Source organism: Leptidea sinapis, chromosome 31 (assembly GCF_905404315.1).
Source record: "Leptidea sinapis chromosome 31, ilLepSina1.1, whole genome shotgun sequence".
NCBI lineage: Eukaryota > Metazoa > Arthropoda > Insecta > Lepidoptera > Pieridae > Leptidea > Leptidea sinapis.
Genome location: NC_066295.1, coordinates 7,607,737 through 7,634,135, shown reverse-complemented (window position 1 = coordinate 7,634,135; position 26,399 = coordinate 7,607,737). Strand labels below are relative to the sequence as shown.

The 26,399-nt window shown below is 34.7% G+C and overlaps 1 protein-coding gene across 1 annotated transcript in view; it reads left to right on the top strand.

The window, feature by feature from the left end:
* The window catches only part of LOC126974057 (uncharacterized), a 236,362-nt gene that overhangs the window by 192,424 nt on the left and 17,539 nt on the right, over window positions 1-26,399 (top strand). The window contains exon 10 of the mRNA XM_050821441.1: window positions 6,338-6,518. Coding sequence (XP_050677398.1) covers window positions 6,338-6,518 — 181 coding nt within the window. The remainder of the gene's footprint in view (window positions 1-6,337; window positions 6,519-26,399) is intronic.

The following is a 26,399-nucleotide window of genomic DNA, read 5'->3' as shown; positions in this document are numbered from 1 at the left end:
TTGGAAAATATTTACGAGAAACTTAGAAATATTTGTTTTTAAACTTTGTCTGTTGAAGTTTCACTCCTACTATATTGTGTCTCAGCTCACATTTCAATTATTTCGTAATTTCATCTCGTTCTTGAACAATTTTACAAATTAATATTTAGATTTACTTCACTCGTGTGGTCTAAAGCACACGCGTATTATATTGATTTTGTAATACTTGACTGAATCTTCAGAAATACTATTATTAAATGAGGTTATTTTATGTACAATTTTAAGTGCCCTTGTAGTTATAATGATAAACGGCGCTTACGTATGTTACTCTAACACTTATGCGCACCTGCTGTCCCTATTTTTTATGACAATATGGGACAAGACGAGTAGGACGTTCAGATGATGGTAATTAATACGAGCTGCCCATTACAATGCAGTGCCACTCAGGATTCTTGAAAAATCCAAAAAGTCTGAGCGTCACTACAATTGCGCTCGTCTCCTTGGGACATAAGATGTTAAGTCTCATTTTCCCAGTAATTTCACTAGCTACGGCGCCCTTCAGACCGAAACACATTAATGCTTACACATGACTGCTTCATGGCAGCAAAAGGCACCTTTATGTTACACATAATCTAGCCGGCTTCCTGTGCAAAGGAGCCTCCCACTGGTACTTCTACTTAGTATTCGAGTGAAAGAGATAACTCAATTTCAATCTATTTTGAATCTCTCTTAAGTTGAAATCTGACACATCTCACGTCAATTCCCTGTTCGTTACTAGACGAAGACTGGAACAATACCGCGTTCAAATGATATCTTTAGAACAATAGCATTCGTAACATACAGGTGATGGATACAACATAACTTATAAATTAAGTAACAAAAAGCATATACTCCGTAGCTGCATAGACTTTCATACAAAAACCAACCCTATTTGCATTACAAATACAGCACAATATCCATAAGTAAGTCTGCAAGTATAACAGAGCTCGAGAAACTGTGCATAAGATAGGTTGAACACAATTGAATCGCGCCATCTTTGACGCTGTAATAATTTGTCTCTATAACGATCGATCAAAAGTAATTGAAAGTTAAATTAATTAAGGTATCATAATCTATGCAATGTTCATGTTACTATTGTTAAAGTATATCCAATACTTACGTATGTTAAAGGTTAAATGTACTGCCAATAATATATTTGATAGTAATTACGACCCACTATCACAGATTACTGAATATATTATATTATAAGATACATAATAGCTTTAAGGGTATACAATTCTATAATAAAGCTATCCCAGCCACTGTTCAGCCATTATCTATAAATAAATTTAAATGTTTTATAAAAAAATGGCTCTGTCGTAAATCCTATTACTCCTGACAGCCTGGGACTTGATTGTGATTACTTTATAGCGATAGAAATGACTGTACAATATTGTATATTTTTATTGAAAAGGGCGCAAAAAAAGAATGCTGGGAGAGTTTCTTGCGCCGCTTCTTCTCTCTCAGTGCGCCATTTGTTTTCGAAGCGGTAGTAGTATCTAGAAGTTATTAGAAATGACATCAAAAAGATTTCTAAAGGAATCAATTTTGAGAAAATATATGCCTATTATGCCTTTATGCCTTTATTTGCATGCCTCATAAGTGGAGCGCTTGAGGTATTGTTATATTCTCGACATGTCAATGTCTCTAAGCAATGCCAAGTGATCCAGCCCTTCACAGAGTACTGGGTCTCTTCAATTCGACAATTCGAGCTGCTCTGCGTTGCATGCGGTCAAATGGGTCGGGCTGATACTGGGGTGCGCCAGACCAGATATGACAGCAACACTCCATATGTACTTTGTACAGTGCTAGAATGTGGGCTGGCTTGAAGTATTGTCGTGCTCTATTTTATTTTTTATATGCGAGGGGGCAAACGGGCAAGAGGTGAGGCAACCGCCCATGGACATCCGCAACATCAGGTGTGTCAAGAAATGCGTTGCCGGCCTTTAAGGTGGGAGTATGCTTTTTTCTTGAAGTTCCCTAAGTCGTATCTGTTCGGGAAAACCGCACCCATTAATTGATTCCACATAGTGGCTGTGCGAGGCAAGAATTTTTTAACGAAACGCGCGGTGGTTGAATTCGGCCGCTGGAATCAACCCGAACAGCTCCTCTAAGCACTCCCCGTGATAAATGCGGTAGAAGATGCAGAGAGAACCCACATCTCTACGCAATGCCAAAGAATCAAGCCGATCGGAGATGGATTGTTCGTCGATGATTCGAACCGCTCTTTGTTGTATGCGGTCAAATGGAAGAAGCTGGTACTGGGGAGCACCCGCTCAGAGGTGAGAACAGTACTCCATTTGAGACCGAATTTGCGCCTTATAAAGTTGCAGGCGGTGGCTTTTAGTGAAGTACTGTCTCGCCTTACTGAGTACACCAAGCTTTTTAGAGGCCAGTTTGGCATTCTCTTCCAAGTGACCACGGAACTGAACGTCGCTCAATATATCGACGCCAAGTATGCCAATACAGGCTGTGGCAGTTAGAGGAGTTATCTCGAATCGAGGGGATACGAAAAAAGGGAGACTTTTTAGTGGTGAACGCACAAACTTGTTTCTTCTTGGGGTTGAATTGGACTAAATTTTGTCGGCCCCATTCCAAGACTTTGCAAAGCATTGTCTCGATTTCAGACACAAGTTTGTTCTCGTTGACGCTATCCCGGGACATGTTGGCACGGCTGGTGTTTGGCTTGGGATTGGAGCAATAACCGTCGATAACGACCAGTGAGGAAGCTGGAGGTGCACTTGTATAAGCTCTCGGGAAGCCTAACTGATGGAAGTTTTGAGAGAAGCGCCTTGTGCCATACACGATCTCTGCCAGGCCTTCCCCCCTGCTTTCGATAGCCGCCGCCCATCTATGTGCTAGGTATACCAGAAGATCACTAGCCGTTCGACCATGGCGAAAGCCGTGATGTCGGTCGTTGATCAACTGGTGACCCTCTAGGTATACCTAGAGAGGTGGTTAATTATGGTCTCCATGATTTTGGAGAGCAGGGGGGTAATAGGCAATAGCTATAGGCATGTAGTTTGCCGGATCCGAACTGTCTCTTTTTTTTTGGATCGGATGGACAAGGGCTGACATCCATGAGTCTGGGACTACGCCTTTTGTATATGAGTGCCGGAATAAGCGCGTTAGCACCGGCGTCAACTTTGCAGTTTGGATCCTTTGAGCCCAATGCCGCAACCCAAGTTCGATATATCTCAAAGGGCTTAGAGAGCGTTTTCGTTCAAAGCTCCTAGACGGCTTATTTTTTCCGACATCAACAAATTTCGTTAATATATACAAAAATGTATACAAAAACTTAATTTATGTACCTCGAGAATCATTGGTGTACAGCGTCAAGATAGATGCAGTAGTTTTTGAGTTTATCACAGACAGACAGACGCGGCGGAGGATTTGTTTTATAATATGTATATACACATAATTAAAGTAATAACCTAAACTTTTCTCGAGTTCAACTATTTCAATATTAAATAGTTGAACTTATTACTTCTGTCTTCTTCATTTCTTGTTGCTATAACCCAGTAAAGAACCTGAAACCCATATTATGTGGATATATCCCATAAATAAAATTATATTAAGGTAGAATTTTCCCTCTTTTATTTAATAATATATAATGTCGGTTGAGTTCGTCTCACTTGTCAATTTTGAACAGTGATGGATTATAAGAGGTAGCGTTGCTTTGTTGTCGGAATATCCCTCCCTATGGAATTTATTCCATTTTAAGCTTTATATAGAGACAAACTATGTTATGGGAGACTTTTGCATTTTAATATATCGAATACAATGTATTATGTATTTATTATATTTGCGTTGCTGTGGTATTCATAGGTTATTTTTACTTGCAATCTTGCAAGTAAGAAATAAAGTAATTTTGTCGCCTGATGAAGCTAAGATTTAGCAAAGAATTTCAGGTTTCCCTTTTTTCATTATCAGACAGGCCCCGCGAATATCCGCGTAGGAGAGCACTGTCACAAAACAAGTAATATAACAGTAGCGTAACTCAGCGGTCTCCTTGAAAATTATACTAACGTCTGGGCAGAGCGCTAGGGTTGGCACATGCAAAAGATTGACGACGTCTACGACGCGGTGCAGCTTATTTAACACGGACAGCGACAAGTCTCGGTGGCGTACTGCGTGGCACTCAATATTTTTGTCTTCCCAAGATTGCTTAGCGGCCGTATAAATCATGTGTATGTGTGCGTATGTTGATTCGGACGCTCTAGTATGAAGTTGTCGACGCCAGATTTCCTATCGTCGACTGGATTAAATTGAATTTTATTATTATATCGAGCCATACATGTAAACCCATTAAATAACTCAAACATTACTTCGTTTATCTACTCTGTCAACCATACTTCATCCTTCATCTAACTGTCAAAAATACAACCTTCTAAATTCATTCATTCTATTCTACTTCAACTACTTGCACACGACACCTGAACTACACAAGAAACTATAATTCTAATCCTGTTAAGACAGACGAAATAAACATCTTCGATAATCAAAGAAAGAAAGATATCAATCTTTCTTTTGTTCATCGCGAACAGAAGTTAAAGTCCTGTTCTATTACTGTGCTACCATTGACTCTCACAGTGCCCCCGGTTTGATCCCACCACGTATCAATTTGTTTTTGGTTCCCAAATTGCAATTAGCTATTTCTATGTATCTTATTTTATTTATTTATTTAATTTAATTGCGTTACATGCGACTTAGTTACTAAACAAAATTGTAGTACTAAATAATTATCACATGCATCTCGTAATAAGGCATAGCAATGAACGACAGAGGGGCAGACATTCAAATATATTTTTCCTCTAGGTATTCATTAATAGAATAGTAACATTTTCCAAAAGTAACTTTTTCAAAGATCTTATGAATTTTTTAATATTGGTTTCGGCTTTTAAGTGTTCTGGTAACTTATTATAAATTTTACTAATATTTGGTAGGGACCGGAACTGTGTTATGTTAATTTAGAGTTAGTTTGCATAAGATTATTTTTATAGTGAGGTGTGTTGTGCCGGGGCACGTCTATGATTTTAGTGTATAGATTTGGGTGTTTTCTTACAAACTTACATATTTCGAATATATATGTGCACGGTATTGTAAGAATATTTAGTTTTTGAAAATGAGGTTTGCAGCTTTCTCTTTGTTTAATATTTGCAAGCACACGAATACATTTTTTCTGTAAAATAAAGAGTTCGTGTGCATCTACACGAACGAATCACGAATCTTAAAGAACGCGTGGACGTAGAAACTCTAGTTGCCAGTTTAAATCATCAATAACTTCCAGTTTATGACTAAATCTGTTTCAAATTGCCTCAAATAGAAGTAGAATCATAATGGAGGTATAACCTACATCAATATTTTTTTACCACTAAAGTAACAGGCATTTTCCTTGAAATTTGTATTGAAAACATTTTGACATTGTTTTCTTTTATTATATTTTGGTTTGAGTTTGAGAGGCTTGTTAGCAATAAATAAAATAATTGCTTCAACTAGCATCTGTCAAAATTTTAGTTGTTGATTCAAATTGCTGGTTACTTCAATCGGAAATGGAAATTGATGAAAAATACTAAGTCTGTTTTCATTAGCAAGCTGAACTCAAAACCGACGATTACTACGAAAAGTTTGTTGATTGCATCAGCATCGTTGACGTTATAAAAGTACAAAAAGTGCTGCAGCTTTAATATTGTCATGCTGACTGTATACCGAGGTATGAAAAGTAACAAACGTGACAACCATAAACTGAGCCTTTTTGCTGTAATTCCTAAACAGTTAATAATTTCTTCAACTAAATTGATAGCTTCTTGAACTAAATTGATAGTTTATTATGTTCAATTGATTATTTCTTCAACTAAATTAATAGTTTCATCAACAAATTTAATAATTTATTCAATTAAATTGAAAGTCTTTAACTAAATTGACGATTTCTTTAACTAAATTGATGATTTCTTCAACTAAATTGAAGGTTTCTTAAACTAAATTAATAGTTTCTTCAACAAATTTGATAATTTCTTCAATCAAATTGATAATTTCTTCAACTAAATTGATGATTTCTTTAACTAAATTGATGATTTCTTCAACCAAATTGATAGTTTCTTAAACTAAATTAAAAGTTTCTTCGACAAATTTGATAATTTCTTCAATTAAATTGATTAATTCCTAAAACTAAATTGATGATTTCTTTAACTAAATTGATGATTTCTTCAACTAAATTGATAGTTTCTTAAACTAAATTAATAGTTTTTTCAACAAATTTGATAATTTCTTCAACGTAGACTGATTCGACATCAATTACAAGTCCGTTATCATCCCACAGGATTCTGGTACGAGCTATAAGTTATACGGTGCATGGGCTGATCCCCGCATCCTGCGTGTTTGCTGATCGGTACAACCGTGAAGAAGTGGTGCGTTCGCTCGGTAAGGAAGTCAACATCAACCCTCCTCTAATGCTGGGTCAGCTGCCTGATACACCTGAAGAGCTGTTAAAACTAGATCAGGTAAGTGCTAATATGCTGCTTTAATATTACATATACTTTAATAGTGTAAACGGGGTAAAGTACTAATTTTGTTCCCCTTGTGCGCTCTGACTTAAAAATACTTTATCTTCTTTACCCTGCGCTTTTTGCTCCATATCAAAAGTGCCCAAAGCCCGACAGAAGTTTAAAAAAAAAAACATTAAATTTGTTTCACCATTAGCAGAGAAATCGGGTTATCTAATTATACTTATCGAAGTATTTATAAAAAATACTATAGAATCAAAAACCTTCCCTGGTTTTGTGAATTCACTTAAATATACCAATTCGCTAAGTGATTTCCCTATTTCAACCGCAGATTTAACACAAAATTGTATTTTGCTTGTAATATCATAAAAAACGTATAAATCTGACAAGTAACAGACAGGAATAATAAAATAAAACTATCGTAGGAATATTGAAACAGTCTTAAAATACAAGAGCGAACTTCATAATATTCAACGTCAGAGTGCTGTCAATAACAACATTGGACAGGTTTTCGCTCAGTAGAGATTCATGCAATATTGAACAGACGTTAACACTACTTTTTCGCTTTTATGTCAATATTTCAATGTTTCCCTGTTAAGTGATGCTTAAAGTTGACGGTTGAGGCTGAATAAAATAAGAAATGGTTTTATTTGTGTACATTTTTTTATGAAAATAAGGGACGAGACAAGCAGGACGTTCAGCTGATGGTAATTGATACGCCCTGCCAATTAAAATGCAGTGCCGCTCAGGTATCTTGAAAAACCCCAAAACTTCTGAATGGCACTACAAGTGCGCTCGCCACCGTGTGTAAGCATTACTGTCTTTCGGTCTGAAGGGCGCCGTAGCTAATGAAATTACTGGGCAAATGAGACTTAACATCTTATGTCTCAAGGTGACGAGCGCAATTGTAGTGCCACTCAGAATTTTTGGGATTTTCAAGAATTCTGGGCGGCACTGCATTGTAATGGGCAGGGCGTATCAATTATCATCAGCTGAACGTTCTGCTCGTCTCGTCCCTTATTTTCATAAAAAAAAATTTTGGGCACTTCACTATATAACCTACCATCAGGTGACCCTCGTGCTGAAAAACCTATCTCTTGAAAAATTAAGCAGCAATCGGTTTGATGTATGCCTGACGTCACTCAGCGGCTTGCAGCTAAGTTGGACCGCAGCGGAGACCAATCCTTAATCTAAGTCCACATCATATACATAAATCCAGTTTGAGTCAACAAGATCCCCAAATATCATATATAAAATCCATAAAAATTAAAGTTATTTATCGTCATTTTCATTTTTCCTCTCCCAAAAGTGCGTGTTTTTTCAACCAGTGTGTGCTGCCAGTGATGAATACAATATGCAGACGTGGCCGCTAACTATGGGTCTTAAGAGAATCAAAGTTACCGACATAGTCCAAATGATTGCGAAACTGAAGTGGCAGTGGACAGGGCACATAGTTCGACGGACAGATGACCGTGGGGCAGTAAAGTATTCAAATGGCGACCACGTACCGGAAGACACAGTGTTGGTAGGCCCCCCACTAGATGGATCGACGATCTGGTTAAGATCGCCGGATTACGTTGGATGAGGGCAGCGCAGGTCCGATCGTCGTGGAAATCTTTGGGGGAGGACTTTGTCCACCATTGGACGTCTTCCGGCTGATGATGATAATGATGCTGATGGTGAAAAGTGTTTCGAGTCTACTGAAGCTTTAACTTTAGAAAAAAAAGACGAGACATAGACATTCTTATTTGAGTTATATAAAGGTACACAAAGCAACCTTTTTATTAACTCTTATAAGTTCAACGTAGAACATATTTACGATACTTAAGTCTTGTGTCCAATTACTCGCGTGAGTTATTTTTGCGAAATATTCTGTTATTTCTTGAAGAACGAGACAAGTTCTTGTTGGACATCTCATATTTGTAGAATAATTGATATTGTGAAGTTAGTTTTGGAATATGAATCTAAAATATTAGTATTAATAATAGTACCTTCTAAGAAATCGTCTACTTTATTTAACATCCGATGCAAATAGAGAAGTATTATAAATAGACGCGTGTATTCAGTGTATGTAACAAGTTTCTCCTAAATCTGATGGATTGAAATCAGAAAACCATTCTGAATATATTTAAAATGAACACACTGAAGAACTAGTTAGAATGTTTTTGAAAAAGATTTGTTTTTTTGTTTTTTTTTAGATCAAAAAAGAAAAATAGTTTATTCTGCGATCTCAGCTACCAAATTCAAATACCAAAGTCCGACGAAGTTCATCTAAACCTGTAATTTTAAGTAGGTATATTCAGAATTATCTGATTGGTACCAGCCAGTTTTCGGATCTTAATGTCTTTCTTGCTGTTTCGGTGTATTTTAAAATTTGGGGGGGCAAACTTTTAAGTGCCTCACTCGATTGGAAGTCAAAATCAACGGTCATGAGCGTTTCGAACAATGCTGTAAATAGACAATCAACAACAAACAATATATAAGTAAACATGTTGTTTATGTATGTCATAAATCTTATTTTGTGAGACATAAGGTCCAGATTTCCTTAAAAATATTAAATGTCTATTTTCTCATAAATTTCATGTTTTTACTTTGATATGCACAGTTGTTTTCAATTTGACATATACGTAAAAAAACAATAAAATGTGTAAGAAATAGGAGACATTCAAAGAGAAAAAGAATATTCCTGCCAAACCTCGCCTTCTGATGCCATATTGTAGAACAGCGCTTCATCAAAATAACGCAAATGTTATGTGTATTAGGGTATATAACCACCTTCCAAAGAATATTAGAGAGATGCCTAAAACATTAATGCATAAAAAATTAAAATTATGGCTAATAGATAAATGCTTTTATAGTTTAAAAGAATTCTTTAGCCAAAAATAATGGTATTTAAATATAATTTTTGAGAGGTACCTACAAACTAATGTTTATTTTATATTATATTATAGAATTAAAGCTATGTAATGTGTATTAATGACGTATAAATTCAAAAATTCCACATTTTGCAATCAAATATTTGTATGCCGATATATTGGCGAATTGTGTTGTACACCAATTAATTGTTAACAACTATGTTACCACATCGTTCATTTTTAATTTTGTACTCATTTAAAAATTATATTTATATAATCTAATATATTCATTGAATTTATTTTTGCCAAGCTTTAATGCCTTTCAAAACTAGCAGCGTCGTATATGATGAGTTTCCAAATATTCTTAAGCATTTTAACCTTTCCTAAGTAAACCTAAATGATTTTACATTTAAGCCTATTAAGAGAATGCACAACAGTAATATCTGGCGAAAAACTCCACTACTAAAAAGTGTTTACTCAACTAAAAATTATTAGCTACAGGTTGTATCTGTTAAGTATGTTAGAGTTGATAATTACACCATAAGTGCATTAAGTACTACTGTTACACAGGAGCAACGTGCAGTTCTAATTATTTCCAGTTTCTGGACTGTAGTGCAATAAAATGGAATGTCATTATTTTATTTCTTTAACATACTATACATATAAATAAAATTGGAGTGTCTGTTTGTAATATTGAAATAACCGTTTTTTACTACATGTAAGTATATGAATATGTATAGAATGCACCAAAATAAAATTTTTTACAATTTTTTTCTGTCTGTTTGTTCCGACTAATCTTTGAAATGGCTGGACCTATTTTGACGGGACTTTTATTGGCAGGTAGCTGATGTAATAAGGAGTAACTCAGGCTACGTTTATTTTAGAAAAAAATCTTTTATTTTAGAATAATAAAGTAATGTTGCAATGTCCAAGAAACGGTGTAACTCTAAAAATAATGTATATGGCAAAAAAGCGTTTGCCGGGTTAGCTAGTGTATATAATAAAATAAGTGGTGACCCGGCCAATGTTGTTTTACCATATACATAAAGTACCCCATTGCATGAATTGTTATATTATGATGTAATGAAATGTCATTGTCTGCATTTATTGTTTTGTGAATATATTAGTTTTTCTAAGTAAAAATAAATATAGGTTCCGGATAAGTAATTACCATAAATTATATACTAAAACCTTTTCCAAAACACGGTGCTTCTTATGGCGAAAGAACTGGAGGAACTATTTTCCCAGATATAATCTTTTGTTTTCGGAGAGGATTTCTAAATCCAAATATTTCATTCACAACTTTGATCGCCTTCTTAGTAAGAATACTACGTGTACGGCCAGTTCTTTTTCTGTTAAGCAAACATTCGACTACCAAATATTAAGCAGATAAAGAGTTTCGAAATTTGCTTCATACGTACTATATATAAAGCTGTCACAGCGATTGGGTTCTCTTTATGATCAAACTCCATTTTAACATCACAAGAATATTCAACAGAGTTGGCGCGAAAATGAGAAAATACATTGAATATTCATAGAAGAATGACGTATTCCAAATTCAAACCTTCCATTATTGTTTTTAAATGGTATTTATGGCTTAAGTAAGTAATTTTGATTGTTATGAATAAACTCAAAAGTACTCCACTGATTTTAAAAATTATTTCTGTATACAGGTTCCAAATAAAAGTTGTATCAATGTTTATGGCTAGACTACACTACACATATTGAATCCCAAAGGGATAACAAACTAATTGTCACCTACCTTCACCAAAAATAATCAATAAAAAATACTTCTCGTTTTTTTTCTATGTCACATTTTCTCCCAGATCACTCTACTGCAAGCCGGCTTTAAAATCTAAAATTCAAAAATTATCAATAATTTCTACGCAGATTTTCCGAAAGGATTTCCATTTGTCCATAATCCCAGAAAGCTTGCTACTGTTTGTCCATTGCTAGATAAATAATATTAAGCAGCACAAATTCAAATTCAAATTCAAATATTTTTATTCAAAATAGGATGTGAAATCACTTATTGAAAGTCAAAAAAACTACCACCCATTCCAAAGTGAATGCCTCAGGCCTGAGAAGAATGGGCGCAACGAACTCAGCGGGCTTTTTTTTTTCATCAAAAATATGTTTTACAATTAAAGTAACATTTACAAAGTAACATTGTACAATTAAACTTATTATTTAATAGCCTGAGGGCGGTCGCTCCATTCCCAATCTGTGGTATCATTAAGAAAGTCATTTATGTTATAGTAACCTTTACCACACAAACGTTTTTTAACAATTCTTTTGAATAACGTATACGTAACCTTTGTTTTGAACATTTTCTGGGATCTTGTTGTAAAAGCATATACATCGCCCCACAAAAGACTTACTAACTCGACTTAGCCGAGTAGTAGGCATCATCAGTTTATGTCTGTTCCTGGTGTTAACATTATGGTTATGACAGTTTCTGGCAAATTCACTTATGTGCCTATGAACATACATTACAGGGATAACACATTGAAATATGTAAATATATGCGGCCAGAGCTTGATGATAACCAAAGTCCCGAGTCAGGGCATAACACTGTTCTGTTACTTAACAGCTGCAGTTTATATTACTACAAGCCACGTAAAAAACCACGTTGCAAAAAAATTCAAATCGGCTAAGTGAGGTGACATTATGGAAAATATTACACATCTTGTCTCAACAAACTAACTAAACATTATAGATTTAAATGTAGTATTTAACAGGTAAATTCTGATCCAAATGCTTATTTTCAATGTTTGAATTGTTAAATTAATAGTATATAATGTTTCTTACCACGCTATGTAACTTGCATTACCAAGTATAAAAAAAATTGCGGTTGTAGACACTTCCGATAGAAGTGAATACTTTGAACTTTTAGTATTAAAATTTGAAATTTCGCAATGTTTAAAAATAATTAAATTATTTATTTCTAAATCTTATTTTTAATAATATATTAATCAAACAGGATGACTAATTCAATAATGCACAGTATATACACATTGCACTTTTCACAAAATCCATATAATTTTACTTATAAGATAATATACACAGTACTTATATTGCACAAAACGTGAGCTGTTTAGCTATAAGAATTTCCGTGACACGAACTCACGAGATTTTACCCATCCAAGAAGTGTCTAACTATATATATTTATTAATTTTTTAGTATTTATTAATCGCGTGCGCCAGTCATGAGCATGTCGGTGAGGCGAACTCATAAGATTTTGCCCAACAAAAAAGTGCCCAACGCGTCTAAAGAAGATTTCACTTCAAACATGCAAACTCAAAACGTATTTTAATCAATGCATGCAATCTAGCTTCACATTCGTACCCAGTCAATCGTATTCATGAAATTCAGAAGTAAATTCAAAATGTAAAGGGCGGATAGAGCAGCTCTTAACAAAGTTCCGACTTGCACACCTCTGACGGGCCTTAATGAAAACTGACAGCTCACTGGATCGAACAAACTAACTTCAAAGAATAGATTTTTCACATAATCTAAAATGTGCTCTACGTAGCAATATTTGTGATATATTTTTGTTTGTAAGTGGGCTACAAGAAGGGTTATTTATTTATTTATTTGGAGAGGGTTCCTATGTAGTACACCGCGACCAAGATTGAACTATTGTGTTCTCTCTCCTGCAGAATTTCAAAAATCACTTTGAACTAATATATATTTTACAAGGTTTATGTTTGGTTCATGCAATAGTAGACCGAAATCGCAGAGGCGTTTCGTCGGCCTCAAAGCAAAATATGCAAGATTTTTCGTCACTAATTCTGAACTATTTACATTTTCGTGCTTATCAGACGACTGTGCCCAGTCAGTATTCTGACCAATCTGCACAGGTTTGACCTGTTCAGTGATTAAGTCTTTTTCGCGGGTCTGCTGTTGAATGCCTTGGTCAGCGCTTTAGAATGGCTCAAACGTAATAATTTGCTCGAGCATTTAAATGCTTCTTATTGATACTGGTTGACACTCTTAGGTAGTCCCCATATAGGTTCCGGATCTTATTGCAATACCCTGGCTTCATCTGAGAATCTCGTTTCTTGAGGCCTAGTTTCTATACTGTAGTTCTTGGCTAATAATAAGGAGTCTTGATCTTGAGCCAACAGACCTGCTTGACTGACAGAGTTACGAATATGATACCTTTGGTATAAGCGAGTAGTTTGATCAATATTGTACTCGTTCAGTCATAGGACTGACGAATAATATTAGGCGTTGTAAATAAATGATGTAATGATTTCATAAAATTTATTATTAACTAGCTGACCCGGCAGACATCATACTATCTTAATCGATAAATAAAAGACCTAAACTTTTGTTTCAAACCTTTTAAACATTCCCTGGACTTCCACAAATAATTCAAGACCAAAATTTGCCAAATCCGCCGTTCCCGAGTTTTAGCGAGACTAACGAACAGCAATTCATTTTTATATATATAGATATATTTATTAAAATGATCAAGTTAAAGCGAGTCACGTGATTCTTAAATGAAATTTAATCTTTTAAAGGTTTGTTTCAAAATTTTATTGTAACGTTTAGCCTTTCCTTAACACGTGAGATCCTATAATAATCCTACTAATATCTTCTCTTTCTTGGCGTGCGTCCGTGCAGAATGCGATATCGCTATGCCAACTTAATGGCTAACAGGCTTTAAACATTTTATTGAGATGAAACCTTTAGTTGCGAATGCAACGGGCAACTACTAGTATAATATAAATCAGTATTTCTTGTATAATATTTTATTCATTTTACTATATTACTTTATATCATGACTAGCTACCCGGACAGACTTCGTTCTGTCAAAAGTTAATAGTAAATACTAAATAAATTAATGTATTTTCGAGTGATGCCGCTATTTAAATCTCATCAATAAACGACTTTTATAAACTGATTCTAATGCTTCGCCGGCCGGAGCCACCGCAACCGCTATGACCCTGTACTTTAAATCAGTAATATCTTCGAAAATATTTATTTGAATTACAATTGCTATAATGGGGCGTTCTTGCTCCATAATATTAAATAAATATAAAGCCGAAGAAAGACCGATCTTTCTTTAACTCATGATCTGTGTTTTTTTTCGATTGTTTCTCATTTGCATTCAAATTATATTCTTAATCTTTAAGGCTATATAACAATGAGGTCTTATATGCCAATAGGATCTCGTCACAATATTATGGATATCTCCATCACGAGTTTAGTATCATAAAACATGTCAGAAAATGACAGTCTTACGGCCGTTCCCATTATACTATCTGAAGATAGAGATAAATTACTACCTTCTACTGTCAGTAATTAGCTTTCAATAATCTGAAGCTGTCCCAATATACCCGATAAGTCATTCTTGTCGCCTTATATTGGGATGCGTAAATTGCAATTCTATCGCTGGTAAGCTATAACGTCGTCCCATTGACAGACAGCGTATACGGATAAGGTGAGTTCCCGTCGATAAGTTTATTGGGACAGAAAAGTCAATGATGGTTACGATTTTTATCTCAAGTAAGAGATAGACCGAATATTGGGAATGGCCGTTAAATGTTCAAGTTGTAAATTTGGATGAATTTACCGAAATAGCGCTATAAAACATAATTCCTAGCAGACGATGTCGGAGGCAGATACTAGTAATAGTATAACAAAACATACCAATATTTCATCAGTTACGCAGATAATTAGAGCTTGCTATGAACCAGAATGATGAATCTGTAACAATTCCCATTAATAATAGTTTGTAGTATTCATGCGAGAGGCAACTTAATCATAATTACATTCCAAAACATATTCCATTAACTAATACAAGTATTTTGTGTACGAGTTGATTCAGTCCCAACTCGATATGTTTGTAACTTTCGGAATTAGTTGGTTGAAACTAATGTCAGACGGCAGACTTGTGTTCATTACCTCTATGCGACTCGGCTGAAAGGTCATGCGATCCCAGGATAGTTAAACTTTATTGATGCAGAGACAACATAGTTACTCTAGCCATAAATACTGTTTCTATTAAAAAAATACAACAATAGAACTTTTGAATTTCGAACCTGTCATTCTCATATGAATATTTATTGCGTTCTCTCATTTTCGCGCCAATGTGTGTTAAATATTCTTGTGATATTAAAACGTAGTGCGACTATTAAAAGAAACGAATTAACTGTCTGAGAATTACAAAAATGATTATTGATTTATTAATTTATATTTTATTATTATTTCATTAATTCAAAATTATTTTAACAATTGACATTTGGCAAATGAGACTTAACATCTTTTGCCTCAAGGAGACGAGTGCAGTTGTAGTGTCGGTGAGAACTTTAAGGTTTTTCAAGAATACTGAGAGGCACCGTATTGTAATTGGTAGAGCGTATCAATTACCATCAGCTGAACGTCCTGCTCGTGTCGTTCCTTATTTTCGTTAAAAAAAATAAGGTTTCGAAAATTGTTGCAACTTTGCAATCTGATGTTACAGCTTTTAAATTAAACTCAGACATTTTATAGGTCACCCTTCCGACTTCATCGTTTATTATATTCCAAGTCGTTTTTATTGAGTTAGAACTATTAATTATTTTATTTTGTTTATACCTTGACTTGGTAATATTACATCCTTCTTTTAAAAATTTAGAAAACCACTGAACATATCGTTGAACTCAAAAAATTACAGTTAAATTGTCGCTCCGCATATATATCCACGTTGCCCATAATTATTTTGAGGACTGACTTAGGAGTGTAAATAGAATTTTGTGAAATAATAGAACTTATTTAGAATTAATTATGCATTTCATTAGGATTTAATGTATTTTGTTAAAATGGAATGTCCTTACAAAGGGTGGCCCCAAAAGTTATTTTATGTTTAATTATGTGAGGCATAAAAGGCATTTATTTTCTCAAAATTGATTCCTTTATAATTCTTTTTGATTTACATTTAACATTACACATATACACTTTTAACATTTACAATTAAATTTTTATTTTGAACTAATTCAAATAAGATTATTTTTTCTCTTTTACATCGCTAATTCGCTAAGCTAGAAAATATTATGAAAAAATTAACAAAATAAATACATTATAATCTGTATTAATCAATACACAAATAAAACACGTAAATAATGCCTTTGGGGCATGAGAATGTTGATTATATTTTAATATGAAGAATAAATATTTTTTTCAGTTCTTAAAGCGTTTTGAAGAGAACAATCATAGTCTCACATCACTGTTGTTAACGAATGATGTCTTAATCTCAATTGTGAACTGTACTCTCGAAATTGTTGATGAGTACGTCTACTTCGGACAAATAATCCCGTTATAGTTATAGGTCCAATTTTGAGAAAGAGGTCACTTGTCGAATCTAAGTTAGATGGGCAGGGTTCGGCAAGCTCCGTAAAATGTTCTCCTAATTACCACAGTGTCTCAAGACGAAGCTTTCCAGTGTGTGTTGCCAGAGATGACATACGGAACGCAGACGTGGTCGCTTTCATGGGCCTTATGCGGAAGCTCATGGTCGCTCAGAGGGCAATGGAGAGGATTATGCTCGGAGCTTCCCTGCGAGATCGAATCAGAAATAAGGAGATCCGTAGGAGAACCAAACTCACTGACGTAGCCCAGATGGTTGCAAAACTGAAGTGGCAGTGGGCATGGCACATAGCTCCACGGACAGTTGGGGCAGTAAAGTCCTCGAATGGCAACCACGTACCGGAACACGTAGTGTAGGTAGGCCCCCGATAAAATGGATGATGGCCCAACAGGATGCACCGACGTTTTGGTCAAAATCCATCCGGAAAACGTTGGATGAGGGCAGGACAGGACCGACTGTGATGGTGATCTGTGGGTTTGCCTTTTTCAAGTAGTAGATGTCTTCCGGCTGAAATGAAAAAAGATGTCTTAAACTGTTTAGTGAGCCGTACACTTTCCTAAGAGCCGCTCTTGTGATTCCTCTGCTGGTTACAGAAGAGTTTGGGCAGTGGTGATCCCTTATCAACACTTCGACCAACACCTTGTTTTCGTAAAAGACTTAGTTTTGTAGCAATATTACAATTTTTTGGTTAGACGCGGTCGAAAAGGTTGAAGTCCAGTATTACGTCCATGGAGCAACTACCTCGCCATCGATAGGGATAAATTCAAAATTTAATTTAACTATTTTATCATAACGATCACCATTGGTTACTAGATGCAATAAAATGAGGCAAATAATATGAAGCAAATTCGGTCTTATGAAGTAAACAGTCCGCCGCTAGCAATGAAGAGATTTGTATCGCATTTAAAGAAAACGGTTTAAAATGCTAATAAATACGTATAACATATTAAATTTTAAACCTATACTCTTTGTGTGTAGTAATATTACAATTATGGGAAAGACATGTATATATTATACATGTGTCGTTCACATAGTTTATTTTGGCCTCAGTTAGCATCTATCACGGGGAGTATTCCGAAGAGGTGTTTGACATGATTCCACCTTCGCACTACATTCCACAAATAAGAATATCATCCTACCATCTGGATGTGTGGCCTCCACAGTGCGGTTTTCAAGGAACTTTCATCCACGTTCTACCAAGCTGTGGAATGAGCTTCCTTGCAATGTTTCCGGGACGATACGACATGAGTATCTTCAAAAAAAGCGCGTACACTTCCTTAAAGGCTGGTAATACTCCTGTGATTGTGTGACCCATACGGTCCTTTGCCCCCTCTGCCATAAAAAAAAATAGATTGTTTGACAACTGCGACTAACACTCCGTTTTGTTCTTTTAATTAGTCAAGCTAAATAATAAACTTGTTAGTATAGTATTAACTATTAACGTATCGATAATATGAACACCGGCAACATGTCAACACATTACTGAATAAGGGTCGGCAAATTGATAATTACAACCGACCGGCATTGGTAACGAAGTAACAGAGTAAACATAAAACTGACATTGTCTGCACACGCAAATAGTAGCACATAGTCTGTTTTATTAGCTGGACGAGCAGTAAAATGTTCACCTTCAGACGAGACATACTAAACAAAGCATAAACTATACATGGTCATGTGTCTTTTATTTTAACTGTATCATAATATTTTTGTAAAATGTTTAAGAGCATTGGATTGAGCATAAGGACATTAAACGATAACTGTTGTATTTTTTTATGGAAAAGAAAGACAAACGAGCGTACGGGTCACCTGGTGTTAAGTGATCACCGCCGCCCATATTCTCTTATAACACCATAGAAATCACAGGAGCGTTGCCGGCCTTAAAGGAAGGTGTACGCGCTTTTTTTGAAGATATCTATGTCGTATCGTCCCGGAAACACCGCACAAGGAAGCTCATTCCACATTTTTGTAGTACGTGGAAGAAAGCTCCTGTAGATGAAGGCACAACGTGAGAGTTGAACAAAGCATATAAAATTTATCAGCGATACATCACTCGAACGGTTGGCTCAGTTGGAAAGAGCGCTCGCACTGAACGTTAGAGGTCGCGGGTTCAAGTCCCACATCCTTCATAAAATAGTGTTTTCAATTTTAATTTGAATATTTGTACTATCAAAAAATGACTAAAACGGCTTAAAATCAGACGTCATAAGTGAAAAAATCATCAATCCGAGGTTAATAATATGAAAAACAACAATTTTTAAAGTAGGTACATTAAGAATATATAATATTACAAATGTTGACCCGGCAAACGTTATTATGCCGTAGAAATAAAGCCCGCTAATAGTATGAACTGTCATATTAAACTCGTATATAATGAAATGCAATCGACTGATTATCACCAGTGTGAGGCTCCTTTGCACAGGATGCCGGCTGGATTATGGGTACCACAACGGCGCCTATTTCTACCGTGAAGCAGTAATGTGTAAGCATTACTGTGTTTTGGTCTGAAGGACGCCGTAGCTAGTGAAATTACTGGGCAAATGAGACCTAACATCTTTTGTCTCAAGGTGACGAGCGCAGTTGTAGTGCCGCTCAGAATTTTTGGGGTTTTTCAAGAATCCTGAGCGGCACTGCATTGTAATGGGCAGGGCGTATCAATTACTATCAGCTGGACGTCCTGCTCGTCTTGTCCCTTATTTTCATAAAAAAAAAATGTGTATTGCTAATATTTAGGCATTTCTAAGTGAAAAAATATAAGTTCCGGATAAGTAATCACCAATAAATGCGGTGCATCTTATGGTATTAATATTATTCTGATCGGTTCTGTAGTTTTCGCCGTACCTATAGGTAACATAAGGTAAAAATGGCTCTCCACTTATTGGTAGTTATAGATATTGTGTATTAGTTACTTTGATAGTTTTCTCTCTCTGTCCTCTGGCTGAATGTGTCTGATTCATTGCCACTCATAAAATATAGTGACAATGCACCTTAATATGTTTTTACTTAAAAAATAAAACAGTAACTAAGTACTGGCTGACCCTTCTACCTGGTATCGGGGGTAACACATAATCAATGTATTTTAGACGTACTACATTTTTTTTTTATTAAGAAAACCAGCAGCATATTACAGAATAGATAAATAACTAGTAATATTTTACAATAATAATGCCAATAACAGGTTTCCCTTATATTATATTAAATTACGGTTTCCGAAAAATTTCAACATGGTGCGATACCTCCTAAACAAAAATGAGATTTATTTTGAGATTATATAGGTCGTTTCATTACATAAAAAATAACTATTACTAAATATATACATAATAGGTAATACATAAATATGTATACTATATGTGGTAAAATAAATAAACATATTAATATAATAGTCAAAACAAAATAAGGGCCACCACGCTTTTACAGTATTCTCATGAATGCTTAAGGTTTAAAGGTTGATCAATGATTCAATTGGAAAATTGATACACACATCCTGAACATGACCACACATCCCTAAGTATTACTTTACTCTTTGCGGCCACATTATCTCAGGACCTCGGTGGAAGGTAATGCCCCCTCCCGTTCCCCTTTCACCCCTTCGCGCTCGTCCTGTTGTGTCAGTACGGTTTGCATATTCATTACCGTTAGATACATGTGATATATTCGTGCCATCACTGCTTTGTTGTTTAAGTTACATTTTGACTTTTGTTGTTAATAGTTCTGTAGCTTATGTTGTTCTGTATCGCTATAATAGTTCTGTTAGAAAAATAAATACTTATTGTACTACCTACCTATATATTTTGATTGATTTTTCATCGTTATTATGATAATAATTATCATCACAACAAAACACCTTTACATCAATCAGTAATACAGAAATGGTATATCGAGTTGATTTATTCAAATTCAAATATTTTTATTCACAATAGGATGTGACAAAACTTATTGAAAGTTAAAAACTACCACGCATTCCAAAACGAATGCCTTAGACCTGAGAAGAGTGGGCGCAACAAAGTCCGTTTTTTTCATCAATAAATATGTTTACAAAGAAATATTGTACAGTTAAACTTATTATTCAAAAGCCTGAAGGCAGTCGTTCCATTCGTAATCTGTATCATTAATAAAGTATTTATGTTATTGTAACCTTTACCACACAAACGTTTTTTAACAATTCTTTTGAATATCGTAATTCTTTTGTTTTGAACATTTTCTGGGATCTTGTTGTAAAAGCATAAACATCGCCCCACAAAAAACTTGCTAACTCGACTTAGCCGAGTAGTAGGCATAATGATAATAACATCCTATTGATGCTTGTTTTGCACACCGTACCAAAGCGGCGATGTGACGTCATCGAAGTAGGTCCAGAGATAATCTAACCGAGTACGGTAGTAACAGACACAAGTTTTCATGAACGTTATACGAGCATCTAGTAATACCTACTTTAGTACTTACAAAGTATATTGTATATAAATACGAAACGGCCTCATTTAATGACTGGCAGCGTTTTATAGACAAGGGTTATGTCTCATTATCGACGCTGAAAGCGTTAGATCTAATGACCTGACAGTATTTACACAGTATATATTATTTTTCCATTCTATTCACGTGAATTTTTATGAAATTATAATGAAATTTAATTAATTTATTTGTATGAATCTTGGTAACACAGTTCCAATTGGTAGATGCAAAGAACAATTCGCCAATATGACGGCATACAAATATTTGATTGTCAATATTGTAAATAATCTATCTATATATATATATAAATGAATTGCTGTTCGTTAATCTCGCTAAAACTCGAGAACGGCCGGACCGATTTGGCTAATTTTGGTCTTGAATTATTTGTAGAGAAGAGAAGGTTTAAAAGGTGAATAAATAGGAAAACTTTCAGAATTAAAAAAAAATATAACTATTTTGTTTCTCCTTTGATGTGTATTGAATGAATAGTTTAAAATGAATAACTAATTAGAATCTTTTCATCTGTCTCACGTTCTGAGGAGGTAAAAAACTAACTTAATTTTAGCTACCTACAGTTAGTATATAACCTATAGTTGTTAACTATGATGGCAATACAACGTTTGCTGGGTCAGCTAGTATAATATAAAATAAACATTAGTTTGTAGGTACCTCTCAAATAATAACTTTTAAATACTATTATTTTTGGCTAAAGAATTCTTTTGAAACAATAGATTAAAAAGAAGGCATAGGCACCAACTAGATATGCAATTAATATTATGTCTTTTTTATTTTAGTACTTATATATCTAGCTTAGGTATGCACAGCGTTGCCTCAATCTATTATTGTAAGTTTATGAGTTTAGATAAATCCAAATTAAAAGGGTTTATTTATTTATTTATTCATAAAGGCTTACAATTAATTAATAAATATAATCTATTCACTTATGCACTGAGAATTGAACGAATAGGTAGGCACAACATTACTATACAAAATACATGTAGTATTTTTAAATCTCAAATCTACAATTTTCGAAGAGCAATATAGAAAAAGTTATACTTCTTAAAATTACCAAATGTATTAAAATTTATATCTTTATAACGATTACTAATGAATTTACTATTATATAATTTTGAAACAATTTGTGTTGTTGAATATCAGTCATAATTATTTCTGCAAAACAAAACATAACGTACTGACAGATATGTATAAATACGACAATGGTAAGCTAGTAGACATTATCCAATCATGGACAGAAGAAATGAATAGAATAGAAACACTTTATTAGCAATAAAAAAACACAACTATTTACAATATTAATTAAAACCTTAAAATACTAAATTAAATACTATAACAAGATTATAATAAATTAAAATAAAGTTATAAAAATAACAGTGTGAGCGTGATTCGCTGCTAAAAGGAGCTGACTCAGTATATTGTTGTGTCAGTGCAGAAGATACCAACACAACACTGGTTTTCAGCAGCCCCTCGTGACATTTGGAGTAGACAGTTGTATTAGTCTTGGACAGACAAATGGACAGTTTTATTGATATAATATTTGTTATATACATCGAAAACCATCAACACGTCTCAATAGGGCTACTGGAAAATTGCTATTAATTTGCTGATAATTTTATAATTTAATAATGATTAGTATAATATTCTATGTACATATTGCTTAATGTGGCTAAAGCATACCGGAGTTACATACCGCTATATGACCCCAATACATAACACAGCATCCATTTTAAAGATGGAATGTCTTATGTGCCTGTTAATTCACCGGCATATACGCCATTGAAACCGGACCACAGGAGAACATATGCAATGCTAGATGAAGGCAAAAAACGGTGTGGTGGCAGTACTGCCAAGAACAAATAGTGCCCATGTTCTGTATCGTCTATGTATATAAAGTACAAACTAGTTGCCTATAGTAAAAGCTCACATCGATAACTGCCTACAAAGTGAGTATTGTTACTGATTATTTTAATGGAAGAGGAGAACAAGCCATCAATACACACGGCTCACTGATCACCGCAGTATATTATGATCACCGCCACCCATAGTAAAAGGGCTCCTGTTTCATCAAGTAAACCACTTACCAAAGTCCAGTTAGTCCAAACAGCCTAGCTTTTTCCAGAAGGTCAGAACATTCCTGGTGTGTTCGCGGACTTCTTTGAGCGTATTTGCTAAGGTTTTTACCGTTAGTGAGAGACCGTTTCCTCCTCAGCCAGACATCCGCTCCCCTTAGGACTGTCCGTTACGCTGATTGTGAAAAGGTGATGTGTGACCCATTAAGATGCCCACCAGGATTCGGTGCCAGGTGCCTGTTTAGGCTGATAATTCGATGTCTCTGTTTGGGCGATAGTGCAGGTATCGCTTCTTTCGATTGTGTACAGCTTCTTTTGATTCAACAGCTGCGTTATTTCTCAAGGAATCGCTGTGTCCTTTGATCCATTGCAGATTTACTCAGTTATTCGAGGCAACTTGTACCAGGATTTAATGACACTCGTCAGCGCGACCCGTATTCCTTTATGACACCAGTGAGACAAGAGCATTGCCGACCTCATAAAACTTTGATTAAACTTGGGTACATATAAATTCATAAACTGACAACATATTGGTGCGTGATGCCAGAATTAAATTGAACACATTTCATTTTACTGTATTCCGCGAACTTCTCAATAGAAAACTCGAAGCTTGTGCTTCACTTGCATATATTTTCGAGAAACCCAAATTGTGAAAGGAACGCCTTGACCCGTATATGATCGAAGGACTTCTCTACGTCTAGAATAACTGCTAGGCCTTAGGTCAGAAGGAATCTATCGATCACGACGAATGGAAAGGATTGGACGAAACACATCAGCAAACGCGATATTTTACTTTAGTTTCTGGCTAGTAGACATTGGGTGGAATACTTTGTGGCATTTCTATTTTTACATACTCTTTTGTAAGACCAGATGAATCACAAGAGCGTTGCCGACCTTATAAAGCTTTAGGTTTTAAGGCAATGCTTATTTAATTCAAGTGCTAATGAAGCCTTATTGAGTCCTGTAAGTATACTTTTATCTGAATTGAGAAAAAAATATAGAATGATTAATGTAAAACCTTTCGAAAAGGCAATTTAAAACCCAATTTCGATTTATTCCAAAAATTATTGAGAGTATTTAATTCTCCACCCTTTCTTGAGAGGCACTCGACGGAAGAGTAGATTTCAATGCTGCAAAACGATTTTGTGTTTGATTTCCCTATCCTTCATGTTGTAACTGAATAACTTAATTTTAAATGCCAGCAAATTAATTTCGTCTTAATTAATATTGGGAAACTACTTTGTTTATTCAAATCCCTTGGCCCTACACTAAGCCAGATTAAATTGCTCTTCAATACTAATTATTGAATATTAATTGATTGTTGTATTAAGTAATTCTGCTTTATAAACACTTATCAATAAACTAGAGGCAATATACAATTAAATTAATATGCCTTTTTTAAAAATCAAATATATCAAATAAATTTATTCAATTAGGCTTAAACTAAGCGCTTTTGTGGCACTATAAATTTTACTTTTAAATTACTGAATCTACTATATTTTCGGGAAAAGTAAAGCTCGTGAGAAGAACCTACAAGAAACTCTACGGCCACGCTTTTCAATCGATTAGCGTATTTTACAATGGCTGTAATACATAATAGTTTAGTATATAAAAAGGCATAAAGGCATGAAAGGCATTTATTTTCTCAAAATTGATTCCTTTATAATTCGTTTCGATGTCATTTCTAATATACTAGATACTGCTACCGCTTCGGAAACAAATGGCGCTCTGAGAGAGAAGAAGCGGCGCAAGAAACTCTATAAGGTGCTGCGTCCAATATCTGACTCTTGTTTAAATAATATCAAATATTTCATAAAAAGAAATATAACTGAATAAATATAAATTATTACATATAAGATGGATAAACCTTTAGAGCTTGAATTCATTGTTTAGGGATAAAAATAATATAAATGGGGTTTAGGGGATGAAAGCTTATTATCTCCCCATAACAGTAACAATTTAATTTGATATTTAACATATCTCAAAACAAGCTGAGGCGACGCATACTGCAATCGATCCTGAGAACATCGAACGGCGCCCGTTAATTATCGTCTATGACTCAATATTAGGTTACCCGCGAGTTTTCTTGTCATTCCAATAATAATGAAAAATGAATTTACATCATTAACATCGAATTTTTATATGAAGCCCTAAAGGAATCCATAACTAGGCTTGCTTATTTTTTAACCGACTTCAAAAAGGAGGAGGTTATCAATTCGATCGGTATTTTTTTTTATGTTTGTACACCGACAGATACGCGTGGCCAGACAACCTAAATAAATAGAGTAAGTAAGCTGTTTATAATATTAAGTTTTATTTTGTTTAGGGCTTGGCACTGACTTAAAACCTATCAATAGGTAGCACTTATCAACAATAGTATTTTATTGATATTAAAGGTAAAGGATTGCATAAAAGGTGTATAATTTAACAGACTATAAAAGTAAGACTATTTAATTTTAAAACTTTATCTGTGTAAAATACGACAATCCGTCAAAATGCGGTCAGCCGTAAAAATTGTCTGTAGCAGTCGATTTAAAAATTCTTTTTTGTATTATATATATTTGTATTATTATATATATCTATAATGTTTTAGTAACTATTCTGTTACTAATTAATAACTTTGAAGTATGTTTTAGTTATAAAAAATTACTACATTCATTAGTAATAATCGAAATGTAATCTGTAGGTAAATCTAAAAAAATCATAAAAAATGGATGATCCTTCTTTATACGAAACTTGTTTAAATTATGCAGTATCTATTGTTTATGTTATCTAACAAAGCGCTAGCTTGTCTAAATTTGGCGAACCCAGTTTTCCCGCTATCATATTCAGGATACTGTTTGAGCTCGAACGCTGCCTTGCCAGGATGAAGTGCTTTTCCTTATGATGGCATTAACCATCATCATAGAAAAACAAAACCGCACCCTCGGCGTGTCAGCCTTTTGAGTGTAGTTGGTCCACAGGCGTGTAGAAGGTTTGACAGTAGGCTTTAACAGCATAATTTTTGCTTCCTTGCTACATCGGGCGCTTACAGCTAAGGCTCTTTCTTCTCGTTCTATGTCCACCTGGTCCCTAAGGCCCTCCGTAGCATAGTGACCGAGATATTTGAATTGGGTGACTCGTCTGAGTAGA